This window comes from Hyperolius riggenbachi, chromosome 2, assembly GCF_040937935.1.
Source record: "Hyperolius riggenbachi isolate aHypRig1 chromosome 2, aHypRig1.pri, whole genome shotgun sequence".
Classification (NCBI taxonomy): Eukaryota; Metazoa; Chordata; class Amphibia; order Anura; family Hyperoliidae; genus Hyperolius; species Hyperolius riggenbachi.
Genome location: NC_090647.1, coordinates 101,572,354 through 101,589,485, shown reverse-complemented (window position 1 = coordinate 101,589,485; position 17,132 = coordinate 101,572,354). Strand labels below are relative to the sequence as shown.

The 17,132-nt window shown below is 43.0% G+C and overlaps 1 protein-coding gene across 1 annotated transcript in view; it reads right to left on the bottom strand.

The window, feature by feature from the left end:
* Positions 1-17: 17 nt before the first annotated feature.
* LOC137544823 (integrator complex subunit 6-A-like) overlaps positions 18-17,132 on the bottom strand; it is a 31,192-nt gene continuing 14,077 nt past the window's right edge. Inside the window, exons 6-11 of the mRNA XM_068265916.1 lie at positions 11,318-11,470; positions 4,769-4,901; positions 2,359-2,453; positions 2,167-2,277; positions 730-945; positions 18-158 (exon numbers count right to left, since the gene is read on the bottom strand). Of these exons, the coding sequence (XP_068122017.1) occupies positions 18-158; positions 730-945; positions 2,167-2,277; positions 2,359-2,453; positions 4,769-4,901; positions 11,318-11,470 (849 nt within the window). The remainder of the gene's footprint in view (positions 159-729; positions 946-2,166; positions 2,278-2,358; positions 2,454-4,768; positions 4,902-11,317; positions 11,471-17,132) is intronic.

Sequence of the window (17,132 nt, the reverse complement as noted above, 5' to 3'; positions counted from 1 at the left end):
CCAGCACTGGTTTGAAACTATAGGGGATCCTTACCTTCATCTTGTAAGCTGAAGAACCTGCGTGTTCTCAGAAGATTTGCCCTCATTCTTGTCAGATGATCCAGGAGATTTGTGCGAGAAATGTCATAGGCATTTCTAAAAGTCTGTGGTTTTAGTTCCTGCACAAAAAAGAACAGCCAATGAGGCCATACCCTATATACAAGCAGTAAACATAGAAGAGGCCATGCCAGATACACCCAAGCAGTACAAACAGATGAGGCCAGGCATGATACACCCAAGCAGTGCACACAGATGAGGCTGGGCCAGATACAACAAGCAGTGCACACAGAAGAGGCCAGGCCCGATACACCAAAGCAGTACACACAGAAGATGCCAGGCATGATGCACCCAAGCAGTACACACACAGATGAGGCTGGGCCAGATACAACAAGCAGTGCACACAGAAGAGGCCAGGCCCGATACACCAAAGCAGTACACACAGAAGATGCCAGGCATGATGCACCCAAGCAGTACACACACAGAAGAGGCCAGGCGTGATGCACCCAAGCAGTACACACAGAAGAGGCCAGGCCCGATACACCCAAGCAGTGCACACAGAAGAGGCCAGGCATGATACACCAAAGCAGTACACAGAAGAGGCCAGGCATGATACACCCAAGCAGTGCACACAGAAGAGGCCAGGCCCGATACACCCAAGCAGTGCACACAGAAGAGGTCCAGCAGGTTTACCTTATTCAGCAGAGCTATCTGGAAGCCTGGAAAATCCTTCACATTGAGATCCAGCAGCCTCTGTGGAGATTCACCAGTGATTTCTTGCAGCAGTTGTTTGAAGTCCTTCCTGAAAGCCAGGGATGGGAGACTCGCACCATTTCTTACTTTGATGCCAGTTTCAACCGGAAAGGTTTTCCCTATAGATGCTATTACTCGATCAGATTCCATTTTGGCCTGGAAAACAGATAGCAAAGTTAATATGGAATGCTACATACATGTTTATCAATGGGCAGTGAACTGAAATCATCAAGAACTGAACAAATTATTAAAAAATAAAATCTAGTTTTAAGCTCAGTCATTTACCCAGGGCTCGCATTGGGTACCCACATATGCACTCCAAATGCTAACACCCATACTCTACACAAAGTTCTTGATGTATGAAAGGCATAACAGCACAAAATGGCTACTGAGAGGTTCAAATCTTTTTCAATGTATTGCACGCATATACCCGACAGGGTACTCACAATAGGCATGTGGTTACCGTATTTGTCGGACTATAAGACGCACCTGACCATAAGATGCACCTAGGTTTAGAGGACAAAAAACCACGGGAAAATATACGCTAAACCTGGTGAATCCATGATGAAGGGGCATCTTGTGGATTATGCCCCCTTGTGTCGTCCTCTGTCCCCGTTGTGTCCACCTCTATGCCCCTTTGTGTCACCGTGTCCTCCATTTGTCCCCGTATCCTCCTCTGCATGGGGACAGTACAGGAAGTCCCCGACATTGTGGTGGGTTGGAGGTTCATATTGGCAGGCATTCACCAGTCAGGAACTCCCTGCATTTTGACTATAAGACTGACTTTTTCCCCCACTTTTTGGGGGAGAAAAACAGTCTTCTAGTCCAAAAAATATAGTACTTGTTAAAGTCAAATTAGCACCATGTTCCCAGTGTGAATCTTTGTATGTTCTCCCCTCTTTTGGAATGTGGGAGGAAAGCGGAGACCCCAAACAAGTTAATTGGCATTCCCAAAATTGCTCATAGTCTACAACAAACCGGTGACTTTGGTATAGATAAAAATTAGCACACTGAACAACAATTTTATAAATATGTCTAGTTAAAAAGGAATGTTTTTTAAGTATTTGTAAAAACACCTAAGTACAGGCGTGCCAAGGGTTTCTTGAACTGGGATATTGCCCACTATAGGAATGTTATATGCTGATCTATAGTTCTGTGAATGTGGTGCACACATCTCAGTATGCAGCATTTAGGAAATACCAGCAAGAATTGCCTTAGCAAGCTTCTGGGTCATATTTGTAGCATTTTCTACCCAGCCAACTAGGTCAGCACGCAGAATAGCATTCCCTTTGGCAGTCCGGTGCCTTTTGCAGCCAGCCACTGCTCTGTGGTGACAGTGACCAGCCCTGCTAGAATAGCAGAAGCACTGCCTCGTACCTGCTGGCTTAGTTTTTTGAGGTAGGAGACAACGCTGTAGCTCAGTCCATATTCCATGTTTTCTGGGATGAGGTTCGGAGCACCCATCATTCTAAGTGCTTTCTTCAGAGGCTGAAAAAGAAACCCAGGGAGAAAGTCAGTGCCAAAAATTATCTTGTTAATTGTGATTGCTATAATGCAGAGAACACTTACCCCAATAAAGTATGGTGGCATTGTTTTCAAGTAGTTTTCAAAGAGCTGCCTCCATTTCAAAGATGGTTTAGCCTTGTGTATTTTAAACAGATCATCTGCAAAGGATAAAGGGGTATTTTAAACACTGATGAATGATTGTGGTGTTTACTTTTTACATGACTTCTTTAAAGCAGATCCGAGATGAAAAACTAACAACAACAAGTAACTTGTCTATATAGGTTACCTAAAGTTTAGATGGTTTACACAGCAAATCTAGCTGCAAACAGTTTTAATAGAATATGATTATTTACTCATGTGATACAATGACAGCGGCCATGTTTGTAAACATTACACAGAGGCAGGTGCTTATCTGTATCTTGAGCCATCAGCCTAATCCCCTCTCCTCCTCCCCTCTGCCTCTGAAATAAATGGCTAGTAACACCTCCCCCTCCTCCTGCCCAGACTGAGCTCCCATGACCCCTTGCTACTGCCTTGGCTCTCTGAAAACCTGTGGGCGAGGCTTTTTTAGTTTATAGGGAATTAAAGTATTAAAACAAAAACAAAAAAGTATTTGGCTTGAGGAATACCCTATAAACAATAGGAAAGGAACACAATTATGCAATGTGTAAAAGTTCACCTCGGATCCACTTTAAACATCTATAAATAGTCATTACTCGGAAGAAGTCAACTCCTGCCAAGTTATTTACGCCAGTCTGTATTCCTGCTGGGAATGCGCTCACTTCTATCCCAGCAAAAAGGTTTACTTTAAAGGGAATCAAGCGCTACTTAGCTTTCCTGATTTCTAATAGCTACATGAGCTGCTATGTGCCCCCAATCCCCTTCTAGCTGGCCATTATCCACAGGGAAGGTATGAAGATGGCATCTGTGACTTCTCTAAAGTTTTTGAAGCATGTTGTAGTAGGTCCTCATCCCTGCCAATTAAAGCTTCTGCTAATGTGTGCAATAAAATAATTACATCAATCTTTATCTGCCTGAAACTTATGCGGTCAGTCAGGCCATGGAAGTAGGGTAAAAAGCCTTTGCAAAACTTAATTGTAAAAAAACAACAACTTAGCAATGCACCACATTATTGGCATGCATTTTTAATGTGCTATTGAGATGCCCTGGGTGCTAAAAATGGTTCTTGGTTCACTTTAAAAACTAATTCTAGGTACAGATTTTAATATACTAGTAGCTTCTAGTAGCTCAGCATGCTGAACTTCCCAACGCAACCTTTGTTTCTGCTGAACATCTAGTTTTACAAATGTGGTCATCTGACCTGCAGCAGTCTTGCTGGGAGTGTAGAGCAGGTTCTGAACTTACCAAATACAAATCTATAGGCCATCAAGATGTCAGAGTTTAGAATTTCAAGTAAATCCGCCAAACCTGTGATCAATAATGACCATCAGAGAACAGGGCCCTGAAGGACTTATATTGGCAACACCAATGCTTGACACAAAAACAGATGCATTCAAATGGTGCTCAAGTTGATGAGGGTTCTGATGCATTGGACTGGTTAATTTTCAAGCTGCATAAATTTACCTAAAACTGTAAAATTATTTGCATCACCGCATTGGCATTAGAAGGCGAATTACTAAGTTAACAAGCCCCACTGCTGCTGCCAGCAAGTTCTACTAGTAATTTTCAATTGCGAGCAGTGGAACTACCCATAGTTCACCTCAGGGCTAATTGGTAGAGGCTTGTTTTTAATATACTGATGTCAGATTCTTAATTGGGCATTTTGATGACTAGGATTCTTAATTTTTGTCTGACACCACTTGAGAATTTTGGGGCAACTGCCCTTCATTGGTGAAGGAGCTCCTGACAAGAGATGATCTCAAAGCTTAAAAGGACTACTGTAGGGGGTGGGGGAAAGTTGAGTTGAACTTTGCCTGCGCAGCCAATCACTGATGCTCCGGCCCCACCTCTGGTTCACTTCTGGAATTTCAAACTTTAAAGGCGGAAAACCACTGCCCCTGCATGGCCATGTCCTCTGGGTCCTGCTGACATCACCAGGAGCGTACAATGGAACCAAGTGCTACTGCGCAGACGCAGACTGTACTGGGCCTGCGCAATACACTCCTGGTGACGTCAGTGGGAGTGAGGACACAGCAACGCAGGAGCAGTGGTCTTCTGACTTTAAAGTCGGAAATTCCAAAAGTGAACCAAAGGGGGGTGGGGGGGGGGTTAAGGATGGACGTAAACATCAGTGAGTGGCTGCGCGGGCACATGATGTCTGCGGGTGGACCATTAGAAGCCCTGTGCAAGTTAAACGCTCCCCCCCCCCCCCTACAGTACTCCTTTAAGGATAAAACAAGCTCTACTACTAGGCGATTACACAGAATTAGGAACAGTTCCACCTACAGTAGAGCTTTTAACAACAGCTGCCCCATTCACTGATAGCAGAGCAGTTCTCCATCTGTTCACTTACCTAACAAAGGGAGCAGGACAGGATAGTTATAAGGCATTACAAACAAGTTGACACAGTTCAGGGCAGTGCTGGCTTTCAAGTATCCAAAAGGATGACCAAGCTCGCTATACTTGGCGCTGTTTGTTACAAACACCTGGTTGGAGAGAAGAAATTTTTCTTAACTTTAGCAACATGTCATAGGAGTGACAATTAACACCTGGGCCTCAACTATTGTATATACTGTACACACAAAAAAAAACCTTTGGCTTTAACCAACCATTAGGCAAGTTACATTTACGTTTAAGCAGAACAGTTATGAAAGACTTACCATTGCTGACCTGAGAACTGCCTGACTGGACAATTTTGATACTTTGTATGTAATGGCATCTTAAAATGTAGTTTGGATGGGAACATTTATCAAGGCAATTTTAGTGAACATTCTTAAAGCGGTATTGTCTCCATAAAAATCAAATTTCGACAGCAACTGGTCTGAGTGTATTAAGTGATAAAGATGCTAATCCTGCATTCAAAACTTTTTCTGCTGTTATGATTAGGAGTTATCAAACAATTAAAGAGCACTGGCCTTTTAGTGGTCAGTGCCAAACAGTTGCATTCTGGGGGTTCATTTTATCTATAATATATTCCTCTTCCATTTCCCTGCCTAGCTGCTTATCTGAAACACTATCTCCTGCTCACTTGTGTTTACAAGAAAGGCTGAGGAGACTGCAATTGGAGGAGAAAATAAAAAAAGTAAAGGGCAAAAATTACATCAGCATTTATCCTAAACTGAAGGCAAAAGACATGGTTCCAACCAGGAAGAGAATTATCTTCATTTACTATATAACATTCACTGAAATCAAAATGTGGACAGTACAATACATGTGTTACGTAAGTAGATCCGCCCGGCGGATCGCTCAGAAACAGCCGTATCAGTCTGCAGACAGACTGTACACACGCCGGACTGTCGCTGGAACGCCCACCCAGCGGGAGGTGACGACGGACTCGTCGTTGCCTCCAGTCCGGCGTGTGTACGGACCTTTATCCTCCTGCTTTAAGAGAGTGAGCGAGCAAGCAAGCGAGCGAGCGAAAGAGCTTTCATTCTGGAACGCAAAAGGAGTCAAAGGGAAGTACGGTTTCTCAGAATCAGAATCAATTTATTTTCGCCAAGTAAGTTTGCACCTACAAGGAATTTGTCTTGGCAGTTGCTTAACAAACACAAACAAAAAACAATACAAGGACAGACAGTGTGAATATTACAAGTTAAGGACATTATAAGTATAGTGGCAGTAAGCAATGTGAGAATTGTTCATGTTTAGTTCTGTGCTGATTACTTTCAGTCCTAGCAGCTCTAACGTGGTTCAGCATTAAGTATGGCTACCGCTTGAGGAAAAAAACTGTTCCTGTGTCTGGAGGTTTTGGTAGCGATTGACCGGAATCTTACTCCTGAAGGCATGCGCTGGAAGATGGAGTGAGCTGGGTGAGAGGGGTCAGAGGCAATTTTGGTCGCTCTCTTTCTGCACCTGCTAGTGTAAAGATCCTGCAGGGAAGGTAAGCTACAGCCAATTATCCTTTCCGCTGATCGGATGATGCGCTGCAGCCTCCCCTTTTCTAATGCTGAGCAGGAGCTGAACCATACAGTCATGGATGATGTTATGGTGGATTCGATGATTGCAGTGTAGAACTGCACCATTAGCTTTTGAGGTAGGCCAAACTTTTTCAGCTGCCGCAGATGGTACATTCTCTGTTGTGCTTTCTTGACAATAGTGGCAGTGTTGTTGTCCCATTTTAAGTCGTTTGAGATCGTGGACCCAAGAAACTTGAATGACTCTACTTGGGTTATTGTGGATCCATTTATGGTTAAGGGGAGGTGCTGGGGGGGAGATCTCCTAAAGTCTATTATCATCTCCATGGTTTTGAGAGCATTTAGTTCTAAGTTGTTGCTGCTGCACCAGGAGGAAAGCTGTCCCACCACATGCCTGTATGCAGACTCATCCCCGTTTTGAATGAGACCAACAACTGTTGTGTCGTCTGCAAACTTCAGAACCTTAACAGATGGATCTGTGGAGATGCAGTCATTGGTGTAAAGTGAGTACAGCAGTGGGGAAAGCACACAGCCCTGGGGTGCACCAGTACTGACTGTCAGAGAGCTTGATGTGAGTTTACCAAGTCTAACACGCTGTCTTCTGTCGGTTAAGAAGTCGGTTATCCATTTGCAGATAGATTCAGGTATGTGTAGCTGGGAGAGCTTGCTGTGCAGCAGTGATGGAATTATGGTATTAAATGCAGAGCTGAAATCTATAAATAAAATCCTGGTGTAGGTTCCTGGGTTATCTAAATGCTGTAGTACATAATGCATACACATGTTCACGGCATCGTCTGCGGATCTGTTAGGTCTGTAGGCAAATTGCAAAGAGTCCAGCAGGGGATCTGTGATGGATTTCAGATAAGTCATTATCAGTTTTTCAAATGCTTTCATGACCAGTGATGTCAGGGCAACAGGCCTGTAATCATTTAAACATGTAGGTTTTTTTTTTTTTTGAATTGGTACAATAGTTGCGCATTTAAAACAGGCAGGAACAATTGAGAGTTCTAGAGATGCTTTGAATATGTCTGTAAATACAGGCGCTAATTGGTCGGCACAGAGATTCAAGCATTTCGCAGACACAGCGTCTGGTCCCATTGCTTTCCTGGTGTTTTGTTTTTTAAAGAGTCTATTTACATCTGATTGGCATATTGTTAGAGCATGCACATCTGGGGACAGGTTAGCAGATTGTGTCTGGCCTCCTGTGTTGTGTAGTTGCTGAGGCACCGCAGGGGGTGGAGACATTGGCTGGCAGGAAGAGTGTTCAGTTTGCCTGTGGCAGAGATGCAAATTGACTTGTTGTGTTTGGCTTTTGTTAGTAGTGTCAAACCTGCAATAAAATGTATTCAGTTCATCTGCAAGCTGCAGGTTATGTAGTGAGGGGGGAGGAGATTTCTTCCTGTAGCTGGTAATTTCATGTAGAGATTTCCATATTGTGGATGAGTCTGCGTTAGAAAAATTTTCCTCAAGTTTTTGAGAATAATCTTTTTTTGCGGCGGTAATGGCTCTCTGCAGTTTGTATTTCGCAGCTTTGTAGAGGACTTTATCGCCTGTACGATATGCCCTTTCTTTATCGAGGCGCAGCTTCCTAAGATGTGATGTGAACCAGGGTTTATCGTTATTGTACCTGGTGCACTTTTTTGTGGGGATGCAGGACTCTTCACAAAAGGTAATATATGATGTCACAGCGTCAGTGTATTCATTTAGGTCACTGGAGGATTCTTTAAATAAATTCCAGTCAGTTAAATCAAAGCAGCTCTGCAGTTTTTCTACAGCTTCACTAGTCCATTTCTTAACTGTGGTCACTACAGGTTTGGCAGTTTTTAGTCTTTGGATGTATGTTGGGATAAGCTGTATAACAGCATGATCAGAGTTCCCCAAAGCTGCCCTGCTGACAGAGTGATACGAGTCCTTAGTCGTAGTGTAACAGTGATCAAGTGTCTTACCTTCTCTAGTTGCGCTTGTGACATGTTGCCTGTATTTGGGGAGTTCTTTGGAAAGATTAGCACTGTTGAAATCCCCTAGTATGATAAAAAAAGAATCTGGGTACTCCCTTTCCACCTCAGTGATTTGATCTGCGAGATCTTGGAGCGCAGGCTGCATACATGTTTGTGGAGGGATGTACACAGCAGCCAAAATAAATGAAGAAAACTCACGGGGTGAATAGTAGGGTTTGCAGTTTATGAAGAGTGTTTCCAGCCCAGCCGAGCATGTCCTCTTAATAACTGTAACATCCGTGCACCACCTATCATTAATATAGAAACAGAGTCCTCCACCTTTGGTTTTGCCAGAAGTAAGTGGGTCCCGGTCAGATCTGTAGAGTGTAAATCCATTAATCGGCAGAGCGTTGTCTGGAATAAGCTCAGATAGCCAAGTTTCTGTGAAGCAAATAGCCGCAGAGAGATAAAAGTCCTTCTTTGTTCTGATCAGTAGTTGAAGCTCATCTAGTTTGTTGCATATGGACCTGACAGAGAGTATGATTCCAGGTAGTGGAGAGCGCAGTCCTTTGCGTCGAAAGCGAGTCTGGATCCCGGAGCGTTTCCCTCTTCTTCTAAGCCTCACTGCCTGGTTCAGCACTGTAGCTCCACTGGTCAGAATCCCCAGAAGATCAAGAGTAGATGAAATATCCAGGGGTAGATTATATTTAGCTAAGTTCCGAATGCTCAGTAGTTGTTCACTGGTGAAGGTTATCCGGGTTGGGTTGCACAAGGCAATGTTGAAAAACAAAAATACATAAAACAAACATAGAAAGACAGAGCAAGCTGCCGAGGCTGCCATCTCCAGGCGCCTCCTCCTCTTCTGCATTCAGGATGGGGTATTGTGAGAAAGATTTATCAAATAGACTGTAGTACCACGTAAAAATACACAGCGCAACCTAACTTGCAAAGAGACAAGCTGTGGAAAGATTAAAGCTATGTACACTTGCTAGATTAAATCAGCTGACCCATTTGAACTGCCCATTGAACTTTGACAGCTCTACATTTTAAATATAGCTTCTTCCTTATGGTTCTTGCTTGCTATTTTTAAATGTAATTTGTGTAATAGAGGTTATACAATTAAAGGGAAGAACCGCGCAGGATATAAAAAACTAACTGCATTTACCTGGGGCTTCCAGCTCCTGGCAGTCGATGGGTGCCCTCGCCGCAGCCCCTCTCCCTCCCGGTGTCCAGCGGTAAAGAAGTCGACCTCACCAGGTCGGCTTTATGTGCGCTCCACTGCACGGGTCACGTGGTGTAAGTGACGTCATCTGGTCTCTACTGCGCAGGCGTTCTGCGCCTGCGCAGTAGAGACCCGATGACGTCCCTACACCACGTGACCCCCCCCATGGAGCGCACAGAAGCCGACCTGGCGAGGTCTGCTTCTTCTGTTTTTTATATCCTGCGTGGACCTTCCCTTATAAGTGTGTGTGTGTGTGTGTGTGTGTGTGTGTGTGTGTGTGTGTGTGTGTGTGTGTGTGTGTGTGTGTGTGTGTGTGTGTGTGTGTGTGTGTGTGTGTGTGTGTGTGTGTGTGTGTGTGTGTGTGTGTGTGTGTGCGTGCTGTTTGGTTTCTTTTTATTTTATTCAAAATTTAGTACTGAAGGTGCATCCAAGAAGTCTCTGAACACACCAGAGCCCTCCCTGACGCCCAGGACCCCTCTGCTGCCAGAGGAGTCCCTCTTTCTCTTGGTGGCTGCATGCCCCTGTGTACTTGCCTGCACAGTAGCACTGAGCTGTTCATGGCTCACGTTTGCTTTAAAGGAGTACTGTAGGGGGATAGATAGATAGAGAGAGAGATAGAGCGAGAGAAAATATATATATATATATATATATATATATATATATATATATATGTATACATATACACACACACACACACACACACACTCGGACTGTGCAGGAACTCCCTGACACAGAGAGAGTGAGTCACATTCCTCACTTGTTACATTGTGTTTACTTAAATGTATCTAAACTTTGGCTGCTGCAGCTTTTCTCTCCACGGAACGGTAAACCTCTGTGTTTAACCCTTCCAATGCTGGTCTAGTAAACAAAAAATGCTGGTTGCATATAATATGCTGTAAATAATGTTTTAGAGCAAAGTTGAAATGCAGGGTTATATTCCGCTTTAAAGGACTACTGTAGGGAAAAAAAAAAAAAAAAAAAAAAAAAAAAAGAGTTGAACTTACCTGGGGCTTCTAATGGTCCCCCGCAGACCTCATGTGCCCGTGCAGCCACTCACCGATGCTCCGTTCCCTGCCTCCGGATCACTTCTGGAATTTCTGAATTTAAAGTCTGGAAACCACTGCTCCTGCACGGCCGTGTCCTCGCTCCCGCTGACGTCACCAGAAGTATACTGCGCAGACCGTACTGGGCTGGCACAATACATTCCTGGTGACGTCAGCGGGAGCGAGGGCACGGCTGCTCAGGCGCAGTGGTTTTCCCACTTTAAAGTCAGACATTCCTGTGGCTGTGGGGGACCATTAGAAGCCCCGGGTAAAATATATATAGGGTTACACACAGAGCTTTAACGTTCCGTGGAGAGAAAAGCTGCAGCAGCCAAAGTTTAGATAGCTACATTTAAGTAAACACAATGTAACAAGTGAGGAATGTGACTCACTCTCTGTGTCCGGGAGTTCCTGCACAGTCCGAGTGTGTGTCACATTCCACACTTGTTACATTGTGTTTACTGAAATGTATCTATCTAAACTTCGGATGCGGCAGCATTCCTCTCCACGGAACTTTAAAGCTCTGTGTGTAACCCTTCCAATGCTGGTCTAAAAAAAAAAAAAAAAAAAAAAAAAATGCTGGTTGCATATAATATGCTGTAAATAAGGTTTTAGAGCAAAGTTGAAATGCAGGGTTATATTCCGCTTTAAGCTAGGTTACATTTAAAAAAAGAAAAGGGAAAAGCAGGCAAACTGCACAATGAAAAAGCATGTATTCTAAATATATATTGTTTCAAAAGGTCTCCTTTGTGTTATCATTCACATTTTATGCAATAAATAACTCACAGGCCAGCATGTGTGGGGGGATTTTCTCTCCAAGATGTACTGAGTCAGTGGCGATGGCTCCAGCTCATATTTGTCAAACGGAAGCTTATCGATGACCATTGGTTCAGAGTCCGTGCAGGAAAATCTCACCACCGGATGGGAAGTACGAGGCGGCTGTAGAGGGGAGACAGATATTTTAGCAAAGTACAAAAAGTAAAAATAAACTTACGAGACCATGAATTTGTCGTATGGATGATTAGTAGTATAGAAAAGCGTCAGTTTTGAGTTTGATAGCTTTGTTTTTAATATTGCATCAGATGGTCTAATTTTCAGAATCTATACTCTTTGTTTAGCTGAAAAGGATACAGAACTATGACCCTTTGAACTTTCCTGCAGCTAAACCTTATTAGAATCCTTATCTCACCGTTTCTTAGAGATTCTGGCTTCTATTCACTGTTCAGGAAAAAAAAAAAAAAACTTTACTGCATTTGACAAGCTGTGAACAAGCTCTTTCAAAGATTGCAAGTTTATTTTTTGCTTTCCTATTTTATTGCATTTTTAAAGCGGAAATACAGAAGACGACTTGTGCATAAAACGATAGGATGTATGCATAGAAGCAGAATATCCAAAGAGGGCAAGAGTGCCCTAATATGTAAGCAGCTTCCACTGGTATCACTTATGAATATTTCTTTAATATGGTTATAGCTTTACAACTTGTAATGTGGTGGTTGTCGATAAAGCTTTGGCTTGATTAAAAAAAAAAAAAAAAAATATATATATATATATATATATATATATATATATATATATATATATATATATATATATATATATATATATATATATATATATATATATATATATATATATATATATATATATATATATATCGGATGAATGTCAGGGAGGCCACTCTAGAATGCCTAGGTCATCACAACCGAAATATGTCCAGCCTCTGCCAGAGTGCTTTTGTGGAAACAGCAACTAGTGAGTCAAACTGTGGCTCCAATTGCATACTTGCGCAAAGGTCCCCGAGTGAGGCAGACAAATCCATCTCTGTCCCCAGAGGGCAGCAGCACACAGGTGATTTTTCAGTGTCCCAGCTAATTAGGCAGTGATCATGGTTCACCAGCCAGCCAGTCAACCATTACAAAATACATCATTCTGTCAGAGCTCTCCACTCTCTGCTACTTCAAGAAAACATTGTATACTAATGTACTACCATTTGTTACTTGCCACAACACATTTTGAACATTTGTATGCAAGAATTTTCCTGTTCAGCAGTAAACAAAGTGTACACTTTGTAGCAGCTGACAAGCTGACTGCAGAAGCATATCCTCTTCTGATTAGTGTAGATGCAGAGAAAGAAATCCTGTGTGTCAGCTACTGCTCTCCTGGGATCAGGGCTGCATTCAGCTGTCTAGCTGAGTGACTTCTGAGCCATCACTTCACAACATAGCTCCTCTGTCCAAGCTTACCATTTCATCTGCCCCCTACAGGATACATGAAAGTATTACACACATTTTATGTAGATTCCTGCATTCTGCTAGCAGCTGATAAGCTAAATAGCTAGCTGGTCTGCTGATAAAAATTACATTTATCTGTGAGTGAGGTTAAATAATCAATTTGGAACCCAGTAAAGGTGGCCATACACTTATAGATTTGCAGCAGATTCGACCATCAGATAGATTTCTGTCAGATGCCTGTCAAGTCTAATCTGACAGCAATCTGTTGTGTGCCACACACTAGGAAAATATTTCTAACAGATTTCAGAATGAAATCTATTGTAAAATCGATCTAAATGCATTAGATCCAATGCAACTCTATGCGCCATTGATCATCGACCTAGATTTTACATCCTGTCACATAGCTCAAATGGATCAAAATCATCCACAAATCGATCGATTTGATAGAATGGATTTCTGATCAATCAATTCCATAGTCGATCACTGAAATAGACTAGTGTATGGGCCCCTTAAGGCTCTGTTGCCACATGTGCCAGATCACAGATATAAAATGTCAAGTGGGAACACCGCCCTAGTGTTCTGGCTCAAAAGCACAACAGAAAAAAAAAACAAAAAAAACTGTAAAACTGTAAAACTCTGACATTTCAAGGCCAGTGACTCATTGAAAAAGTATGACGTGTCTCAGCCACTTGACATCTCCTCACACAGAATGAAGTCCTCATGTGAAGGTCTAACAATAGCTGAATTTAGCATGCAGCTTGACAACTAGCTAATCATGTTAAAGTTAAATATACCATCATACGTTCTTTATAGGGTTAAAGTTGGGCACAGCTGTTGGCAAAAATATTAGGCTGGGAGCACACTTGTCCACGCAGAAAGCATGAATTTTAAGACATGTGCGTTTTGTTTTTCTCTGCATTTGCGTTTTTTCTGATTTGAGTGTGCGCATTATGTATGCATTTTTTAATCTGATTTTTCAACAGGAGAAAAATACATGGCTAGATCTGTGTTTACATAAAAACACATTGTGTGGCTCTATAGGAAAGTATTATATGTGAATGGCATGCAGGGAAAAAGGAAATTGCTGTGCGATTTTCAACAAAATTGCATTGCAGATCACAGACATATTCGATTTCTGTGCGGCCCATAGACTCCTATTTTCTGCAGTCCCTATTGACCAAAGAACAGTCAAGATGGAAAACTTAGGTAAATTGGGGAGGGGCAAAAGCAGCGGTAGATCGTCAGCCCGTAGCATTCCCTGCTGTAATCAATTGAAAACCGATGTACTGTCTGTAGTAGTAATAGATTCCCATCAGGATGGAATAAGTCATTTTGCCACATCAGGTGGAAATCAAAGTTTATGGCCAGCTTTATATAATTTCGGGGTCAAATTTACCAGGAGGCAGGTGCATGGAGTTCCCACTATTGGAGTCAATTTATCTTTAAAGAGAACCTGAGGTGTGTTTAAAAAGTGTTCTGCATACAGAGGCTGGATCTGCCCATACAGCCCAGCCTCTGTTGCTATCGCAAACCCCACTAAGGTCCCCCTGCACTCTGCAATCTCTCATAAATCACAGCCGTGCTGTGAGGCTGTGTTTACATCTGTAGTGTCAGTCTCAGCTGCTCCCCCGCCTCCTGCATAGCTCCGGTCCCTGCCCCCATCCCTTCCCTCCAATCAGCAGGGAGGGAAGGGATGCAGGCGGGGACTGGAGTTCTGCAGGAGGCAGGGAGAGCAGCAGACTGACACTATAGAGATAAACACAGCCAGCTCGGACAAGCCGTTTGTCAGCAGCGTGGCTGTGATTTATGAGGGATTGCAGAGTGCAGGGGGAGCTTAGGGGGGTTTGGGATAGCAACAGAGGCTGGGCTGTATAGGCAGATCCAGCCTCTGTATGCAGATAATATTCTTCAAACCCACCTCGGGTTCTCTTTAAAGAGACTAAAAGTGTTCTGCCTTATTTCTATCCTATAAGTTCCTATACCTGTTCTAATGTGGTATGGATTACTGCAGCCTTTTCTAGTTGCACTCTAATATATCTAATCTTTTCTTTGTCAAGCTTTGTCGACCCATAGAGGAATGGGCTGCCACTGTTGCAATAGGGAAAAGTTATGCACGCCCTCTCCAGGCTCTCTGTGTGTGCTTTGTTTATCCCTCACAGACAGGTCTCTGCTCTCAATTTCAGCTTGTCTGAGGGGAGAGGGAGGGAGCTGCCCATGCTGAGAAACTGAGAATCCCTGACTGGAGCGCAGAAAATTCACTACGTAATAAAAACATATACATATATATATATACACACACATATAAACATACAGTGGGTTGCAAAAATATTCGGCCCCCTTGAAGTTTTCCACATTTTGTCATATTACTGCCACAAACATGAATCCATTTTATTGGAATTCCACAAGAAAGACCAACACAAAGTGGTGTACACATGAGAAGTGGAACGAAAATCGTACATGATTCCAAACATTTTTTACAAATAAATGACTGCAAAGTGGTGTGTGCATAATTATTCGTCCCCCTTTGATCTGCGTGCAGTCAGTTGCCTATAGACATTGCCTGGTGAGTGCTAATGACTAAATAGAGTGCGCCTGTGTGTAATCTAATGTCAATACAAATACAGCTGCTCTGTGAGGGCCTCAGAGGTTGTCTAAGAATATTGGGAGCAACAACACCGTGAAGTCCAAAGAACACACAAGACAGGTCAGGGATCAGGTTTTTGAGAAATTTAAAGCAGGCTTAGGCTACAAAAAGATTTCCAAAGCCTTGAACATCCCACGGAGCACTGTTCAAGCGAACATTCAGAAATGGAAGGAGCATGGCACAACTGTAAACCTACCAAGACAAGGCCATCCACCTAAACTCACAGGCCGAACAAGGTGAGCGCTGATCAGAAATGCAGTCAAGCAGCCCATGGTGACTCTGGACGAGCTGCAGAGATCTACAGCTCAGGTGGGAGACTCTGTCCATAGGACAAATATAAGTCATGCACTGTACAAAGTTGGCCTTTATGGAAGAGTGGCAAGAAGAAAGGCATTGTTAAAAGGAAGCATAAGAAGTCCCGTTTGCAGTTTGCCACAAGCCATGTGGGGGACATAGCAACCATGTGGAAGAAGGTGCTCTGGTCAGATGAGACCAAAATGGAACTTTTTGGCCAAAATGCAAAACACTCTGTGGCAGAAAACTAACACTGCACATCACTCTGAACACACCATCCCCACTGTCAAATATGGTGGTGGCAGCATCATGCTCTGGGGGTGCATCTTCACCAAGGACAGGGAAGCTGGTCAGAGTTGATGGGAAGATGGATGGAGCCAAATACAGGGCAAACTTGGAAGAAAACCTCTTGGAGACTGCAAAAGACTTGAGACTGGGGCGGAGGTTCACCTTCCAGCAGGACAATGACTCTAAACATAAAGCCAGGGCTACAATGAAATGGTTTAAAACAAAACATATCTATGTGTTAGAATGGCGCAGTCAAAGTCCAGACCTAAATCCAATCGAGAATCTGTGGCAAGATCTGAAAACTGCTGTTCACAAACGCTGTCCATCTAATCTGACTGAGCTGGAGCTGTTTTGCAAAGAAGAATGGGCAAGGATTTCAGTCTCTAGATGTGCAAAGCTGGTAGAGACATACCCTAAAAGACTGGCAGCTGTAATTGCAGCAAAAGGTGGTTCTACAAAGTATTGACTCAGGGGGCTGAATAATTACACACACCCCACTTTGCAGTTATTTGTAAAAATGTTTGGAATGATGAACGATTTTCGATCCACTTCTCACATGTACACCACTTTGTATTGGTCTTTCACGTGGAATTCCAATAAAATTGATGCAGGTTTGTGGCAGTAATGTGACAAAATGTGGAAAACTTCAAGGGGGCAGAATACTTTTGCAACCCACTGTACACACACACACACACACACACACACACACTTCCTGGTTAGCAGCCATGTTTTTTTTGTTTGTAAACACTGCCTAAAACTGGTGATTAACAGCCAGGATCATGGCGGGGAGCGGTGGAAACAGCAAAGAGGGATCCAGGAGATCACAATGACTCGATTGGTATGTTTTTTTATTGTTCAAATCATCTTTAATGTATTTTATATTTGGATAACAACTGCTGTGGACCACTCCAATGTCCAGGTTTGCCCCTCAGGTACATGTATGTCACAGAGCCAAATAAACAGATTTTACTACAGCAAAACTGTGCAAATACCATACAAGTCTCCCCAATATGGCAGCTGTAATGGGCATTATTGCGGTGTTGTGCATATTGATGGGTGGGGCTTAGGTAAACTGACCAATATGGGTGCATCATCTATCTTCTGACTTAGACTTAGTTCACATATAAACCTGTATATTTCCAGT